Raw genomic sequence first — 18,083 nt, 5'->3', positions numbered from 1 at the left:
AACTGTATTCAGAGTAATAGCTGTGTTAGTCTGTATTCGCAAAAAGAAAAGGAGTACTTGTGGCACCTTAGAGACTAACCAATTTATTTGAGCATAAACTTTCGTGAGCTGCTCACTTCATCAGCAGTATGCATCCGATGAAGTGAGCTGTAGCTCACGAAAGCTTATGCTCAAATAAATTGGTTAGTCGCTAAGGTGCCACAAGTCCTCCTTTTCTTTTTTCTAAATGTAAGGGTAGTTAAGCTCTGGAATAGGCTTCCAAGGAAGGTTGTGGAATCCCCATCATTGGAGGTTTTTAAGAACTGGTTGGACAAACACCTGTCCTGATGGTTTAGGTTTACTTTTGGTCCTGCCAAAGCGCAGGGGGCTGGACTGGATGACTTTTTTGAGGTCCCTTCCAGCCCAGGATTTCTATGATTCTATGAAATACCATTTTGATCACTTTCACTTTTCCCCCAGTAAAGTTGGTTTCTTCTGTTGATTGTGTGAGCTTTTCATGCACCAGCAGGAGTGGGAAAACATTTTTAATAGGAAAATGAAATTGTAAAGCCTCAAAAAATTGCAGGAGACTCAGCGTAGGAGTAGTATCTGAACTTATGTTTACCTTTCTTTTTGGAAAATTAGACGAATTCAAATTGACTGTCCCCATTTAATGTGCACATGCAATCACACGAACTACAAGACCCAGCATGCAGTGATTTATTGTAATAGCAACGACCTAAACCTCGATTCAGGAAGAGCATGGCATGCTGGGACCTGTAGTCCCCACTGGCTTTATCTCTGTATTGACGCTGAGGGACACATTGCAGACGGCTGTGGGTTGTTTGGTTCAGAAGTGATGGGCTTATATCTCACATACTGAGTATGCAGTATTAGTATGCTATACTATATATAATCCTTTATATATTTCCCTATCTTGTTATCAGTGATCTAGATTAAGTCTTTTTCTTTGGCTTTACTAGATGGGCCATTTATGAACTGGATATTTCTCATTCACACCAGAGAAATGAGAGACAGGTTGTTTCAAGGGATCAGTCTGTAGGAACTTTGGGACAGGGACTGTAACTTCTCATATAGCACCTAGCACAATGGAGCTCTGATCCTGACTGGGGTTTTGGCTATGTTTAAGAGAGTACAGAGAGAGTTTACAGTAGGAATTGAAGAAAGTTTTCAGGCAGCGTGTGCAAGAAGCTTAGCTCTGTAACTATCCTGTGGATAAATAGAAGATTTTGCCTCTAGGTCAGGACTTAGTTCCAAATTGGTGGGAGACTGGCTAGGAATTTGGTACAACAGCCTCTGCTTTTCCCTATCCTACGTATCCTATTCTGGGAAGAAGCATCATCAAAGCACATGACTGGGAGTTAGGAGATCTGGGATCTATTCCCAGTTTTGCCACACACTTAGGCCCTGACCCTGCAAAAACATACACACATGCTTAACATTACTCCCATGAGCAGTCTGACTGAAATAAATAGAAATGCTTAATAACAATAATGAATTATTTTGTATTGCAGTAGTAGCACCCCACCCATGGACCGAGACTCCAATGTTCTTGGTGCTGTACAAACACTGAACAAAAATATGGTTCCCAGTCCCAAAAAGCTTACAATCTATGTACTCATGGTGGTAAAGTTAAGTACACGCAAAGTCTTTGTAGGATCAGGGTCTTTGCAACCCTAGTCACTTTGGCCCAGATCTGCAAATGTATTTAGGTGCTAACTTTCATTGATTTCAGTTTGAGGTAGGTGCCTAAATACCTCTGAGGATCTGGCCCTTTCTTTTTCTGTGCCTTATGAAATAGGGATAATAATATTTATCAACAACATGGAGGTATCATGTAGCTTAATTAATTATAATGTAATTAAAATGCTTTGAGATTGCTGAATGTAGGGGACTATAGAAAGGAACTTTATAGTTTGCAGTGGTGCATACTGCAATATCCCTGTTGTTGTTGTGTAACACTTTAGGTTTTTATTAAAATAAGAGCTCAGTCTTAGCTGGAGAGAATTGATACGTGTTTTTTGTGTGATATTCAACACTCTGCAAATATGGATCTCTCAGCTGGAGAGGATCAGTTTGGTTTATACATTGCCAACCCCAAGTGTTCAAAAATTGTGAGTCAGGACCCCAAAAAATCATAAGATTTAAAAAAAAGTGTTCTTTTTATTTATCTTCTGGTTCCTGAGTCTTTAGGTTAGGCTCAGGTCATGTTTTCAATCTTTTTTCTACAACTATGAGGAATAGGAACTTAGTTTTTAAATGTTGAAAGCTGAGATGGTCACCTAATAACATCATTCCTGGAGCAGGGGCTTTAAAAATCCCACACCGAAATATCATGGGGTGTTGTGTATTGGGTAGATCAACTTAGTCAGGGTGTGTGTAAAACCCATTTGGGGTGTGTATAAGGCTGGGACGCCCAGTCAGGGTGTACATATGGTGTGCTCGGCGTATCCGTGCAACGCTAGCTCTCTGTCTTGCTTACGGGCATGCGGACGAACTGCCTTGGATCTGGGCTTGTGTTTAACACAGACAGCTGCCCAGGAGAGAAGGCCCAGGGCCCAGTCTAGCTGAGCCCCAGCACAGGAGCTGATGCTGCGCTGGTTGCCACCCAGCCTGGAGCAGGGACAAGGAGGCTCAGCGGCAAGCTGGGCCTGCCTAGCCATCCCATGATGCATCGCGCCGTCCCAGTGCCCAGTGGGCCGCCATGTTGTCGGAGTGAAAGGCAGGGGGAGAGGCAGCCAGCGAGAGGCCTGGGGGGGGGCTGAGATCCAGCTTCATCCTACCGCTCCGCCCGTAAGTATCCGGACTGGACCGGGACTAAATTGGGCCCCACACCCCAGGGGACCAGTCGGTGGGGTCATATTGAGGTTAGGGGCTCGAGGTGGGGGTTGATGGGGCCCCGAAAGGCAGCCCCCGCCGGTCGCTGTGCCTGGGTCTCTCCTCTCGCTCTGTTCCTTGTACATGTTTTGGAGTCAGAGCAAGGCCCCTATTGTTACAAAGGAAGGAGGGAGGGGGAGTGGGGAGGTGCAGGGGGCCCCATAATGTGTCCTAAATCCCTCCACTCCCCCCCCACAAACTCCATTAACCCTTATTCTTGGGTCCCTGTGAAGTTGGGGCAATCCCCTGCCCTGATCCTCCTGGGGGGAGAAGAAATCATCCTTATTTTGGGGGGTGCAGGGGGTGGATTCAAGCTATTTTGGTTTAAAAAAACAATACCCGAGTGGGGGTTCTTCTCGGTATGTAATTCATCGTGTGCATTTTAACCTGGCTGTACGGCGCCGCCGGGGGGGGGGCGGAAGGGGGGGGTTCAGTAAATGTGATAAATAGCGTCCAAACCTTTCGTAGCTTGTACACAGTTCAGATTCCTATCAACAGGAATTGCTGGGAAACTGTATATGTGTGTATGTGTATTTATATGTGTGTGTGTGTAATGTATATAAGATATACCTGGGATTTCTGGAGGTGCATGCATTTAATTCTCAAAAATAAAAAAGTGATCCATTTTTATTGTCATAAGTGTCCCAGTATTCCTACGGTTTGTGTTTTATCTCTGTAATGGTTGGGATTTTTTTGTGTGTGTAAGCCCTGTTGTTTTTTTGGTGTGTGAGAGTCTGTAAGAGAAGGTCTTTATCATTTCAAGTGGAAGGGAATAAAACACACACAATACTTTCCGATGTGCTATAAGTACATAGTGCTGTTCTCTCTTCGTCCTTACTCCCTCTGTAGTATTTGTGTTGGATCATTTTTAATTAAGCAGTTTTGTTTTGAAGAGAACAACATTGGAACTTGTTCTTTACCCCACACTGAGAGAGACTCCCATTTTCATTTTTTTCTGTTCAGTGCTTAATAACTTGGTTCCAAGTAGAAATTTTATTAAGCAGATCATGAGTAAGGAATTTCCTTTTACTGAGAGGGTGGGTGGTTTAGCATTTGTCTTATGACGTGTTTTAATGCTGGTTTAAGAAGTTTAGTGGGTTATCAATTTACCCACTTCCTGCTGTGTCTCCTTAGGTTTTAATGAAAATGTGAACTTTTACGTTTTTGTACACCAGATGCCTCTTAAACAATGGGTAAGGTGGCTTTGATTCGTAGTCTAACTTTAGGAATCTGTAAAGGCCTCTATTTTTCCATAGTTTAATTTTGCAAAATACATTTCATGTCCATTCCAATTTTTAAAATACTACTGCAAACTTTTTTTAAATCGGAGCGCTTGGAGATCAGTTATTGAGTTCTGAATTTATTATTAGTAGTTATGCTACATGCAGAATACAGCTATTTTTTCTAAGGCCATTGCTTCTTGTAGTTAGAATTTGTTTAGCTGTGTCCTCAAAGTTATGTTGCTTACAGACAGGAAATTACATGCAGTCTTATGGTAATGATAACATAAAACATCTTGTTTACCTGTGTGTGTGTGTAAGGGGAAAGAAACGTATGTTAATAGTAATTTCACTCTGGCAATCCCTTTTTGTAATGTCCTATAGGAGGCTGTTTATTTTGTAAATGAATAACACTCATGGGAAACTCTTTATATGGAAAATACAGAAAGAGTTTGAAAAGTAAAAGAAATTGAGTAGCTATAAGACACTTGCAGTGATATGAGTTGCAGCTGCTGGTTAGTTAACCAGTATGTGTTGTGTAGGTGACTTAACATATTTCTGATGCTCTGTATGCTTTGAATGACAGTATTCAGCTGTGTGCTACATTTATCACAACATTTCTGTTAAAACATATATCTCAGAACTAAACTGGAACTTCCCATCATGCTTTTTTCCCCCTTTGCTCTTTCAAAATGTCTCCTGTGCCAAGTTTTCTGTTCTGACTTGAGATTGCCATATCCATGTTAAATGAAAGAGGAGGTTTCTGAGAATACAGACAGTTGTACAGAACGTAATAATGCTCTTGTTAGCTCTTGCCTGGGATTTTCTAGTGTCAAGAGAATAATAATTTTATAACACTTTCTCCTCCCCGGTGAGATTTGAGGGAGCAAGTGACAGCCCCTCAGATGTGGGAAAGATAAAGCTTGATCACCCCTTAACTTCAGGAGTGGTGATGGAACCTCTAAAAGGTATTTTATGTAAATGTAGATATGTAGCATGCTGAGGCTAAAGAAGGAGCAGGTCTCAAACATAGAAAAGGGCAGGTCCCTTCCCCATTAAAAGCTTTGAAAATCAGGATGCTGCATTTCTCCGTATCGTGTGGGGTATCACTTAGGTCATTAAGGGAAATCCCTCAATTGGGCCACAACTGCCAAACCTTTTATTGTTACTTCTCAACTATGTGCTATTATCTATCATGGCCGTAATAGAAAATGATGGCATATTAGTTGGTTAGAGCATTTGGAAAGTTTTGTGTAATATGGACGTTTTTAAAAGAAAAATTAAAAGGGGATCACTGTCTCTGAGTGATTAAATCCCTGCTAATTTGCTCTAACTGGGTGGGGAGGGAATGGGACTGCAGATGACAAAATTTTGTGAATAAGGAAATTAAGTTGGACATTAATGCTGCAAAGATTTATGCACATGCTTAACTTTGTGCTGTGAGTAGTCCCATTGATTTCAGTGGGAATATTCACAGTGCATAAAAAGAAAAGGAGAACTTGTGGCACCTTAGAGACTAACCAATTTATTTGAGCATAATCTTTCGTGAGCTACAGCTCACTTCATCGGATGCATACTGCCGATGAAGTGAGCTGTAGCTCACGAAAGCTTATGCTCAAATAAATTGGTTAGTCTCTAAGGTGCCACAAGTACTCCTTTTCTTTTTGCGAATACAGACTAACACGGGTGTTACTCTGAAACCTGTCACAGTGCATAAAGTTATTCACATATGTGAATCTTTGAAGGATTGGGACCATGGGAAGGTTGGGGGGCGGGTTGTGCGTGTGTTTAAGACTGCCTCACAATATATTTTTCCATTTATTTTGACAGGCGTTGGTTCAGTTTTAGTTATCCATAACATTACCCCACAAGTACCTAAGTACTTTGCCATCATCATCATAGTATGAGTCCCTTATAAGAAATTAATGATAGAAATAATCTATCTTTCTTCTTCCTTCTGTAGGAGAGTTTGATTCAGTTAGTTTTTTTTTGTTTGCTTTGTGTGTGAGTAGAACTTACTATAGGAAAGCTAAATAGTGTATGTTGGTAAAAGAGTATCTTGTAAAAATAATAAAGCTTTAGTAATGAGACCTCACTATAGTGCTATATTTGAGAAGTGGAATGAGACTACCAGGTTTTGTGGTAAGATTTACATCAAAGTTAGAACCAATGAGGTTTTGCTAAATAAATTTATTTGTCTGTACACCTCTTTGAACATGTAAAGTGGTGTGCATAAGTGCAAAGTTACCCGTTTACATTGCTCTAGGAAAAAAAAAAGAAACTTAAGGAGAGGGAAAAAAATACTATTACTGAAGTTTCTATATTCAGATTCCGCTAACAGATGAATAAGAGAAAAAACACTTCATGTTGGTAGGGAAAATCTAGATAATTTTTGAGCAAAATTAAGATTTCTGTTTGTTGCCATCTTGCACTCCAGTGCAGTTATGAAGTTGTTCCTGAGAGTCACTTGTAGAATTTGATGGTTATTAAAAAGTAGTGTGATGAAAAGAGGAGATAAAGGTTCCCTTCAGAGCCCACAGAACTGTTTGCAGGTTTGGGCCAAAGTTTTCAGTCAAGATATGCTAGGGAGAGCCATATCATGAATGTGGAAGTTGACTTCCTGTATGATGGTATGCAGTTGTGATGATAATGAATGAGGGGCAAATTCTGCTGTCAGTCCATCTTTGTTAACTATTCATGATATTTGTGGGTTTGCAGTTGGGTGACCAGGGCAATAATTGACACGAAGTTTAGAAGTCCGAGGTCTGTTTAGCATTTTTAATAGTGCATGCATTTCTTCTGACTTAAATACCTGATTGTATATATATATTTTTTTAATGGGGTGGGAATTACATAAAGAAAAAAAAAGCACTTTACCATCAAGGTGTATAGAATCTTCTGTGGTATCACTGTCCGTGTTGGATTATTGATCTTTTTGCTTTCACAAAACAAAAAAGGCTTACCACAGCAGCATGAAATCAGTATTTCATACTGTATCAGAACATTTTGGGGATAGTGATTTATTAACTGATTAGCAATATTATTTACCCACTTATTGTCATAGTATTCTGGTCGCTGTGTGGGATGGATTCTCTTTTTTGCTTTGTTTGCTATGCTAGATAGTTTCTACAGTCAGAGTTTAGTTTTTTTCTCTCCCATCAGTAACTGAATTGAGGCTGTCGGCTGATCTAGCTCTGGAACATTCTGTTGGTGTCCCAGTCACTAAGAGGTTAGCTGCTTTTTTCTTCAGGGAATCTCCCATAAATATGTGCGTATATCTTACTGCCTCATGGCCAAAGCCAGCCTTAGTGTTTGCAACACAGTGCAAGTTATGTTTGGGGCATGACTAATAGCATGTGTACAAATAATATTTTAGGTTTGAATTTGAAAAACTGGCTGCTTTAAGTTTTTTTTTGGTTTATCTAACTATTGGAAGTAGTAATCTAGTAGTATTTACATGCAAATGACAGATTCTGTAGCAGAACTGCCATTAATATAGAAGTTTATAAACATTGATGTTGTATTTTGAATTCCATTACATGCCCCAGGTTTTTCTCCCCGAGAAGTTTTCAGTGCTCAATTTTAGATTAAACTGAGACAAAATTTTAGTGTGCTGGCCACACAAGAAATTTCAGTTGCACAACTTGGTGGTCTGATTCCAAGAACAGGCAACTGTGAATATCTTAGCTGTATTGGCAGCATCTTGTAGAATTAACTGTTGTTTTGGCTAGTGTGTATTTTTAATATATTTTACTGAAATGAAGTTTGTTAAATTTAGCTTTCTGAGATATGGGTCAGTTGTGACTAACAGGAAAGCATAAACATGTCAAAAGAAGTAAAGATTTTTTTCTTGACGTAGGCAATGTGTGCTTAATCAGTTATTAAAACGATTAACCATGGAAAACCCTGTGTCTCCTTAGGTGTTGGTGGAATGAGCGTTGCGTGTGTTTTGAAGAGAAAAGCAGTGCTCTGGCAGGACTCGTTCAGCCCCCACCTGAAGCAGCACACACAAGATACAGCTAATCCCAACATGCCTGTTGTTTTGACATCTGGAACAGGGTCCCAGGCTCAGCAACAGCCAGCTGCAAATCAAGCGCTTGCAGCAGGGACCCACTCCAGTCCTGTCCCTGGATCCATAGGAGTTGCAGGCCGCTCTCAGGACGACGCTATGGTGGATTACTTCTTTCAGAGGCAGCATGGTGAGCAGCTTGGGGGAGGAGGAAGTGGTGGAGGCGGCTATAATAACAGCAAACATCGCTGGCCTACTGGGGATAACATTCATGCAGAACATCAGGTAATAATAAAATTTAAAAAAAAATTCAATATTTCAGACTGAATACATGAACGAATCATGCTAGGGTTGCTGCTTTTAATGAACCTTCTTAAAGCTTAAGCCGGTTATTGTGTGGTTTGGATGGTGTCAGCCAGACTTCTTTCTTTTCAGAATTTGAATGCCTCACTAGTTATAAATGAAATGTTTTCTCACTCTTGATGGTGTTGAACTGGAAATCCCACTGCACTCTGTGACAGTAGTTAAAATGAATCTGTTTGCAAAATTCATCAGTCCTCTTTATTGATTTTTGTATGTGTGAACCAGTTTAGTGTTCTTTGTTGCTTCTTATCAAACCTAATGCTGTGGTTACATTATTTTTTATGTAATGGTATTACAAAACTGTGTTGTCCTTTAAAGCATGTAGGAATGGTGAAAGCTTCACACTCTAATACTGAAATGCACACAGTTCTGGTACTTGTCTGCAGCACAAGGAGAAGTGAGGGAAAGGGGGCAGGGCATGGTTAATTGAATGAGGAAGAAAGCAGTTTATAAAAAACAGTTGTTTCACCATGTGCTAAGGAACAGAACTTTGCTTTCACATGTATTTAATGTCCTAAAGAATAATCGGATACTTCTACTGTGCATATAAATGAAGAAAGAGAAAAGAGAATTTAACCATTAACCAAAGGTATGGTTTAAATCACAGCATTATTTTATACGCTGGGGCTTAAACAAGTGCATGTACCACTCCTTAGCTATCTGACTGTGACATGTAGGGGTAACTCTTCAAGTACAGGGATGAACTAAAAAACCTGCTTTCTCTAATAAGGGAGATACAGCAACAGCATTTAGAGGTAAGCATGTTTTTTGAAGTCAGCGGTTCCCAGAAATCTCTTAAAAGCAGCAGGAACAAAGCTTCTGTAACCTCATTAAAACCTCAGCATTGCTTACATAGCTTTTTGGTTTTCTGTCAAAATAGAAAAAAAGATTGTTTAAATTCACTATTTAAAGGAGCATGGCCAAAATTTGACTTAATATTCAACTTGTTAGAACTTGGTGTGACACCACCTCCATTCTCAAAGAGCTAATTTATTTAAAAGTGAATCACCCTATCACAAAGTTTGAAAAATAAACCAGAAATTAACCCCACGTCCCTCTAGAAAAGTGTTCTGCTTTCTCCGCAGGGCTGTCTAACAAGTAAACACTATGGTGAAAATTGTGCAATTTGAGTAATATCAGCACATGCATAAGCAAAGAAGTAAACAAAGAACTGCATTAATTTCAGTTCCCTAAGAAGCATAGGATGAAATCCAGAATATGAAATAGAGCTAGGAAAAAAGTTGGCAGTGTCTTTTAAACTTATTTTTCAGAAATATTATGCCTAATTATTTCCTCCATGCAAATACAAGTATTTAGCTAAAATGTGCGTGAAGAAAAATGATGGGTTGGACTCCAGTCTGGAATGACTGCCATTAGTTTGTTTAAAAAAAATCATCTAACTGAAGATTTGAGTAATGATAAAAGTTGTATTCCAGCTTTATCTGTTAACTAAATCTTTTGACGTAGTTAATGTAGGTCAGAGGATGATTCTTATCTACTTCTTAAATATTTTATGGTCTCTCAAATTTGCTGCTATTAAGTGATAATCAGTAGGCACCAAACACTGGTTACACATTGGTTGGAGTAGCATTGGGATATTTTGTGTGAGGATGGCTTTGTCATGCTGAAATGCACAAATGAGCAAAATTCTCAATCCCTGCCCCCCAAAAGGTAGCAACGCCACCAAAAATGGTAGAAAATTGCAGCTATAAAAAATTATATCCTGCGGTTTCTAGGTGTCTGCAATCTTCACTGCATTCTGTAGTAGTCTGTAAACTTTTAAGCTTTAATTAAAAAAAAACAAAACTAATTTGACCTGTTTCAACTGTTTCAAAGACTTATTACGCTGCCACAAATGTACTGCTGCTGTTCTTTTGCAGAAAGCTCTCGAGTTAAATAACAGCACAAGTAACGGCTTATTGAAAAACATGTTGTTTGAAAATCTAGTTGGGGCTGTTTAGTTTTTTTTTGTTTTATTTTTTTAAAGCATTTATGTGTAGGATTTTTGTTTGGTTTTGTTTTAAATCCCAAACATGAAGATATTAACTGCAAATATAATCTAACATTAAGGCTGCCATTTAGTATCACAAAGTCAGGAAATATACAGCAGTATCAATTTAGCGGTTTTGCAAGTATATAGCATTTTTTTCTGTTTTTTCATGGTAGCTTCAAATATTACTGTTGTGATATATATGCTTTACAATACTCCACCTTAACACGCTTAATTTCGTTACGACCATAAGTGTTTAGTTTCCTAATATTGTGGTTTCAACTGTGCAGACTTAACGTTACGTTAACCAGTTTTTGCATTCAGCATATCCTTTTTTAATTAAATGAAATTAAAGGTCAATTTAAGGTCATCGGTGTGGTATGGGACAGTGACCTGTGTTGACTTGTTTTGCACCTTATCCCGCAGTGATTTCCCAAATGTTCTAAGTTGTATGACTTTTGTCATTTCTTTCCCTCCTGGGCCCTGATCTTGTAAGATGTTCCATGTGTGTACAGGTGTCTGCCAACATACGCTCGCAGAATCAATGCCTTAGTCCTGTATATATCATCTTGGGTCATGTGTCACTCACTTTTAAGGAGGTGGAAGGAGAATATCTGGGGTCCAGGTTGGAGGTATTAAGTTCTCATAAGATGACTTGAAAAATCGGAACAGGTTGATAATGAACAGTAAAGGATTAAAAATTAGGACACAATTTAAAAACCAAATTTTTAATGAACAAATAAAACTCCCGCCTTGTGTAGTATCTTTTCACTCCTCTTTTGTTGGTATGGTATCTGTTTAGGGCCTGATCCACACCCTTTAATCTCACTGCAGTCAATCGGAATTGAAGGGTGCTGAGCACCCTATGGGTCAGGTTTTCAGATTTGTAAAGTCTTTGAAGCGGGGACCATCTGGCTGTGTTTGGACTGTGTATCCATATCTGCAAGTGGTATAGGGCTTGTGCTGCAGACAGTAAAATGGAGGGCGGTGCTGGGCATCAAGTGAGAAAATCAGTGGTAGCGGAAGGTTGTGCAGGTTAATTATGCGTTAATACAGTTTAGCGTGAAATGTGCAGGGTTTAGGAGATTGTAGCAAACGGTGGGAAGATTTTGATATTTTTTTAAATGGCTGCTTCCTAATCCCTTTTCCTGTGTCTTTGTGTCAACTGTTCAGACGTAACCTGTTGTCAGCACTTTGGGGCTGGGAGCTCTCTCTCACTGTGGCACAGAAGACACTTATGCAAATTCAGTAAATAACATTTCAGCAATGGTTATATAACACGTGTGTTAAAGTACATGTACAATATGCTTGCTTTTCATTGTTTACCATGTTTTTATTTTTTCACCTGTCTGCTGCTGCTGTTTCCTCCTTGGAATGACAGCTGTAAAGAATTCAAATGGTGGATGGCTTTGACAGGTGTAACGAAAGAACACATTTCTCAGTGCTCCAAAAGAAGTAGACAATGTCATCCTATTCCAAACAATAACCTTCAAAATGGAAGAAAAAAATGTGTCTTCGCTCAATTGCTATTTTATGTGTAGTTTTTCTAACCTTTCCTCTCTCCCCTTCAGGAAAAAATCTCAGTTTTTCTGGTTAGTAAAAATGTTATCAACCAAGACTCCGTTCTCATCTTGGTTAATCTGGTGCATGTGGTGTATTTTATAAATCCAGTATTGCTGTTGTGTACAGATACTGATGTAACTGCTTTTGAAAGGTTCCTGATCTCAGACACACTATAGCAGAGTTCGGCAACCTTTCAGAAGTGGTGTGCCAAGTTTTCATTTATTCACTTTAATTTAAGGTTTTGCGTGCCAATAATACATTTTAACGTTTTTTAGAAGGTCTCTCTCTATGTCTGTATATTATATAACTAAACTGTTGTCATATGTAAACAAGGTTTTCAAAATGTTTAAGAATTAATTAAAATGCTGATCTTACGCCGTGGGCCCACTCAGCCTGCTGCCAGCCTGGGGTTCCGTTCACCTAAGCCGGCAGCAGGCTGAGTGGGGCCTACGGCCGGGACCCCCGCTGGCAAGGGGCAGGCAGCCAGAACCCCAGACCGGCAGTGGGCTGAGCGGGGCTGGTGGCCAGGACCCCAGACTGGCAGTGGGCTCAGCCTGCTGTCGGTCTGGGGTTCTGCCAGCCAGGGTCCCGGCTTCCGGCCCCGCTCAGCCCGCTGCCAGTCTGGAGTTCTGGCCCTGTCCACATAGAATAGGTGCTTACTTTCTCCCTGGTTCTAGCCATTCTCTTCCTCTCTCTGCACTGAGATGAGGGTGGGAGTGTGCTGAGAACAGGGCTGAGGGTGAAGGAGTAGGCTGGGGGTTGGGGTGCAGGTCTGGCCAGGAGCTAGAATGAGGGCGAGGTCTCAGGGTTGGGGCAGGAGGTTTGGGTGTGGAATGCTTACCTGGGCAGCTCCCATTTGGTGCGAGGGGTGCAGGTGGGAATGTGGGTATGTGTGTACAGGAGCTCCCGTTTGGTGCGAGGGGTGGGAGTGGAGATTTGGGGGGTGCAGGAGTCAGGGCAGGGGGCTGGGGGTGTGTGTGAGGGGGGTGCAGGAGTCAGGGCAGGGGGCTGGGGGTGTGTGTGAGGGGGGTGCAGGAGTCAGGGCAGGGGGCTGGGGGGTGCGTGGAGGGGGGTCAGGGCAGAGGGCTGGGGGTGTGGGGGTGCTCCCAGCCCCCTGCCCTGAGCGGCTCATGGCAGGGGGCTGGAGGGGATATGCCCGGATTCCACCCCCTTCCCCAAGGTCCCCGGAGCAGAGAGCATGCTGCGGCTCCACTCTTACCTCTCCCCCTCCTTCACTTTTACCTCTCCCCCTCCGTAGCAAGGGCCCTCAGCTGATCAGCCGCAGGGAGGGAGAGGAGGAGGGGCAGGAACCCAGCACCCTCGCTCGGGGAAGAGGTGGTGGGAGGGGGAAGCTTGCCTGCCCTGCAAGGAGAGAGCGGTGGGTGGAGGCCTGAAAAGAGCGGGCCGGGCTGGGCAGGATTTTTAGTGGCACGCTGCTGTCTGGCCGGAGCTGGGCAGACAGCAGCGTGCCATTAAAAATTGGCTCGCGTGCTGGGTTTGGCACGCGTGCCATAGGTTGCCAACTCCTGCCCTATAGCAATGGTGCTCAAACCCCATTCCCAAGTAATGGAATGTGGCCGCGCTCCCCACCCCGATTAATAGCCAAGGCTTCATCAGCAGCAGAGATTTGCTGAAGGTGGACCTGGGGATGGGACTGGGCATGGGGGAGGAGCTGGGGTTTGAGATGGAGTTGGTCTGGGGGCAGAGAGGGAGTGAGGGTGGAGCTGGGCCTGGAGGCAGAGCAGGACTGAGGGCTGAACAGGTTTGGGGGAGGAGTGAGGCTGGTAGTGGAGCTCCCCCACCCCCCCCCCAGGGAGGGCTGGCTTCAGCCCTGCTGTGCCCCCTTCTCCCCCCCGTTCCTCCATGCCCCCATAGGGGGACTCACCCCCACAGTTTGGGGACCAGTGCACTATAGGTTGATTTCCTAAAAACCCGAAGGGTCTAGAAGTAACTACAAAACAAGTATCTTTTTGTCTTTAAAATTTCTTGGCAACAAGGTCTGCTCTGCCAATATATTTAACCTCTAAACAGGAAAAGGATGAAAGTTCAATGCGTATTTTATGTCTGTTGACTCTTTAGACTATCTGCCCAGGTTGCTGTTGTGATGGTGTTTTTTGTTGTGGCACTTATCCAGAAAAATTTGAATTGAGACCAGTAACTCATTTCACATAAGTCACTAAACAGATATCACATAGGAGTTCTGATGACTACCAGTCTAGGCTTTATTTGGTCTGATGCTGAAAGACCACGTATCTTATTACAGATCCCTGGGGCCACCAAGTCCCAGTACAAAAAAGGCACTTGGCTTAGAGATCTTAGAAGAGTTACCTTTAGCACTTAACGAAAACTAAGAAAAGCTACTTTTTCCCCCTTGCACACAGATGTTACAGGGAAATGAAGACATTGACCATGATCTTTCAACATTTCAGTCAAGTGTCGCTGTTCCTTAATATTCAGTGATATCCCCTTCTAAATTACAGTAAATGCAGGGCTTTATGTCCAAATTACAGTAAATGAGTAATATGGAAGTCTGTCATGGTTTGAAGATGCAAGAACAATTTTTAGGGATTTACTTTCTTTGAGAGCTTCTTTAATTAGCTAATCCCTGCAGCATTCTTCTGTCCCTAGTTATCTCCTCACATCTGAGGAATTATCCATGCACTCAGTAAGAGAAATATAGTGAGAGTGGCAGGGTGAGGATTGGAGTTCATTTTGGGTTTTGTCTCTGTGAAGCCCTCTGAATGGGGAGCACTGAACTTCTTAATCAATACTTTACATTTAACTGGGCGTAGAATCCAGTTCTCCTGACTCCTCACTTCTCTCCAAATCCACTATTTAAACCGTGCAGCCTCCCTACTATGTTTCACTACCACATGGATCTAGACTGTTCTCAGTGGTAGCTGATGCCAGAACAAGGAGTAATGGTCTCAAGTTGCAGTGGGGGAGGTTTAGGTTGGATATTGGGAAAAACTTTTTCACTAGGAGGGTGGTGAAACACTGGAATGCGTTACCTAGGGAGGTGGTGGAATCCCCTTCCTTAGATATTTTTAAGGTGAGGCTTGACAAAGCCCTGGCTGGGATGATTTAGTTGGGGATTGGTCCTGCTTTGAGCAGGGGGTTGGACTAGATGACCTCCTGAGGTCCCTTCCAACCCTGATATTCTATGAAGGGCTAGGTTTGGTTCTTGGGATGGCAAACAACATGGTCAAGGCTTGCTTAAGGAGGGGATCACCTCCTCTTTCTCTCAAACGATCTGGGAAGCCAAGCAGAGACAGGCTCCAGTGTTGCTCCAAAGGAAGTGCTGTTTAATTGTAAGCTTTTTCGTCCAGAGACATTTTTGGAAAGCGCCTAGCAGAGTTTAGGTGCTACTGCAATCTGGCCCACATTGCCAAGGAGAGTCACTGCAGCTTGAGGCAAGAAAGAAATCCTGTGACCGCACATTCAGTTTTCAGTTGTTTGCATATTTAATATCTGTAGTCTTATACCATGAAACAGCCTTTCAAATTAATGGAATTTCCATTGGAATTTCCATGTACTTTCATGGTAAGCACAATAGCTGGGTGTTATGGTAGCAGTGAAATAGTTGACAGTGTTACCATTTAAATTATTTGGCTGCGAAGTTAACACTGTGTTGAAATGAATGCTTGAAATTAGAATATATCATCTTCTGTAGAAAACCTTAATCTACAGGGACTGGCTAGTTCTTCAGGATTTGTTGATATTTTTGTTTTTGAGTCTGTAAATTTATATTGGCCCTGCTAACAATTAAATCCATTACAAGGTACCTAGCTTTAATTCACAGAGCACACCTGATCACTTGTGCAGTCTTTGTGATTTCATTATATGGTACCATATCCTTTTAATCTACTTGACTCCTCCTTGCCTAGGAAGAACAAAAATACGCTTTTTCTTCAACTGATCTTGAAGTTAAATACTGTGCACAGATTTAATATGTGGGGGTTTTGCTTATTTTAATTTGTGGGGTGTGTGAAGGGGTATGTTCTAGTCGTTCTATAAAATCAAAGTAAAAAACTATTATTAACGAACCAAAAACAGCAGTTTAACAAGACTGTCTGTCTTAAGTATTTCCATAACTATTAACCATCTTGGCTAAATGCCATGTAAAATGTTAGCCCGTCTGTAATTTTAATAGCATTTTGCTTCAAATGCTAATGGTAGTAGCAGTTCTAATTATGAATTCTTTACTACAAAAATAGTAGTTAAAGCTTCTAATCCTGTCTGATACTTGCGACTTCACATTCTTTCTCTCCTGACTATTGTTATAGAAGAGGACTAAAAATAGTACAGTAATCAGTTGATGGAACAACATATTTTAACCCTGGCACCTAATTGCCATTGACAAGCCTGTATGGGGCTTTTTTGTCACGAATTGGTAAATGTTGTCTCTGGTATTGTGTATAGCATCGCATGTATGTTACAGGCAAGACAAAAAGAGATGCGAGTCAAAATCTCCTCTAGACTAACTAATAAGAGCAGTTGGCTGCTGCTGCCTATGTATTATAAACCTTCACAAAGGGTTAGCTTAAAATTTTTTTTGTTTCAAAAGGTTTGTAAACCAACCTTCTTTATATCCTAAAACAGTTACCTTGAACAATTCAGACATCTCCACTGTATGAAGTTACCTTTCATTCCTGGGGATTAAAAAAGAGATTTAGTTGCATAGTGCTACAATCAGGCTCAACATTTTCATATTACTTGTCCTTGCTCTCATAATACTGATAACTTTAAATGTTCAGTATATGCTACAATTTGAGAATTGTGTATTACTAGAATACATAAGTTTTTTCTACTTTAAAAATTCAGCAAATTTTTAAAAAATGTAATGGAAGACTATTAACATTCGAGATAGCCCATATGTAAATTTCACAAGATACTTGGGTAGTGCAGTGATTGTCATACAAATGCATATAGGTCAAAAGTAAGCAGTATTAGGGATACTATTTCTTGGGGTGAGCATCTGCTTGTGTGATTACACCACAGAGGTAAGTGAGAAGGCCAGACTCAGGTGCCTCAATCTTAAAATAAACTATTAATCATAAAAACAGAAATCAAATACTTTATCCATCCAGACAGATAACAAAAGAAACTCTTTACTCTTTATTACTTTCCAGGAATAAAAAATAGAAAACTGATGCTACAGTTAGACTGTTTATATAGCACCAAGAAGTGTACTTTAGACACAAGGGAGGTATTTCTGGCTGCCCTTACTTCAGTGGGAATTTTGCCTTTGATAGCTGTTGGGTCAAGATTTCACCTGAGGTTATTGACCTGATGAATGTACTGTGTCTGGTCTTGAACCTGCCAAGCAATCTGTATAAGTGGACTACCAAGCTTGTGCAAAGTCTCGCTGAAATTAGTGCAGCTCTCTCCATCTCTTCAAGATTGGGGCCAATATCCTCAATGATTCAAGAAAGAACATATCAATTGGAGTTGTAATTCAGATTGATTGCTTTGAGCGGCCAAGCGATGCAAGGCCTTATGCTCAACGCCATGGCATTTCTCTGTTGGATGTAATGAAGAACTGGTTGATGGTAGTCATTAATGACTTCCAGCATAACAGTATCCCTATCTCAGTTCTGCTCATCCCCCCCATGCAGTTTAAAATCATAGACATGTAGGGCTGGAAGGGATCTCGAGAGGACATCCAGGCCAACCTCCTGCACTCAGTCAAGACCAAGTCAACCTCCTAGACTATTCCTGACTGGTGTTTGTCCAGCCTATTCTTAAAAACCTCCAGTGATGGGGATTCTGCAGCCTCCCTTGGAAGTATATTCTGGAGCTTAACTACCCCTATAGTTAGATATTGAACCTAAATCTCCCTTGCTGCAGGTTAAGTCCATTGCTGTTTGGCCTACCTTCAGTGGACATGGAGAACAATTGATCACCGTCCAGTTTACCCTACTCCAGTGGTTCCCAAACTTGTTCTGCCACTAGTGCAGAGAAAGCCCCTGGCAGGCCAGGCCAGTTCGTTTACCTGCCGCGTCCGCAGGTTTGGCTGATCGCGGCTCCCAGTGGCCGCGGTTCGCTGCTCCAGGCCAAT

General features: G+C 41.5%; 1 protein-coding gene across 7 annotated transcripts in view; it reads left to right on the top strand.

Annotated features, from left to right (window-relative positions):
• The first annotated feature begins 2,677 nt into the window (after window positions 1–2,677).
• The window catches only part of PUM1 (pumilio RNA binding family member 1), a 134,380-nt gene continuing 118,974 nt past the window's right edge, over window positions 2,678–18,083 (top strand). For 6 of the 7 annotated variants that reach the window (XM_084652398.1, XM_084652402.1, XM_084652401.1 and 3 more), the window contains exons 1-2: window positions 2,678–2,793; window positions 8,018–8,391. In XM_084652398.1, the coding sequence (XP_084508524.1) occupies window positions 8,029–8,391 (363 nt within the window). In that variant the 5' untranslated portion in view covers window positions 2,678–2,793; window positions 8,018–8,028. Of the gene's footprint in view, window positions 2,794–7,259; window positions 7,327–8,017; window positions 8,392–18,083 lie in introns of all 7 variants that reach the window. The other variant, XM_084652397.1, reaches the window with a different exon arrangement.

The sequence above is a fragment of the Lepidochelys olivacea genome (genome assembly GCF_965140295.1).
Source record: "Lepidochelys olivacea isolate rLepOli2 genome assembly, chromosome: 19".
In the NCBI taxonomy this organism is placed as follows: domain Eukaryota; kingdom Metazoa; phylum Chordata; order Testudines; family Cheloniidae; genus Lepidochelys; species Lepidochelys olivacea.
This window is presented reverse-complemented; position numbering and strand designations above follow the sequence as displayed.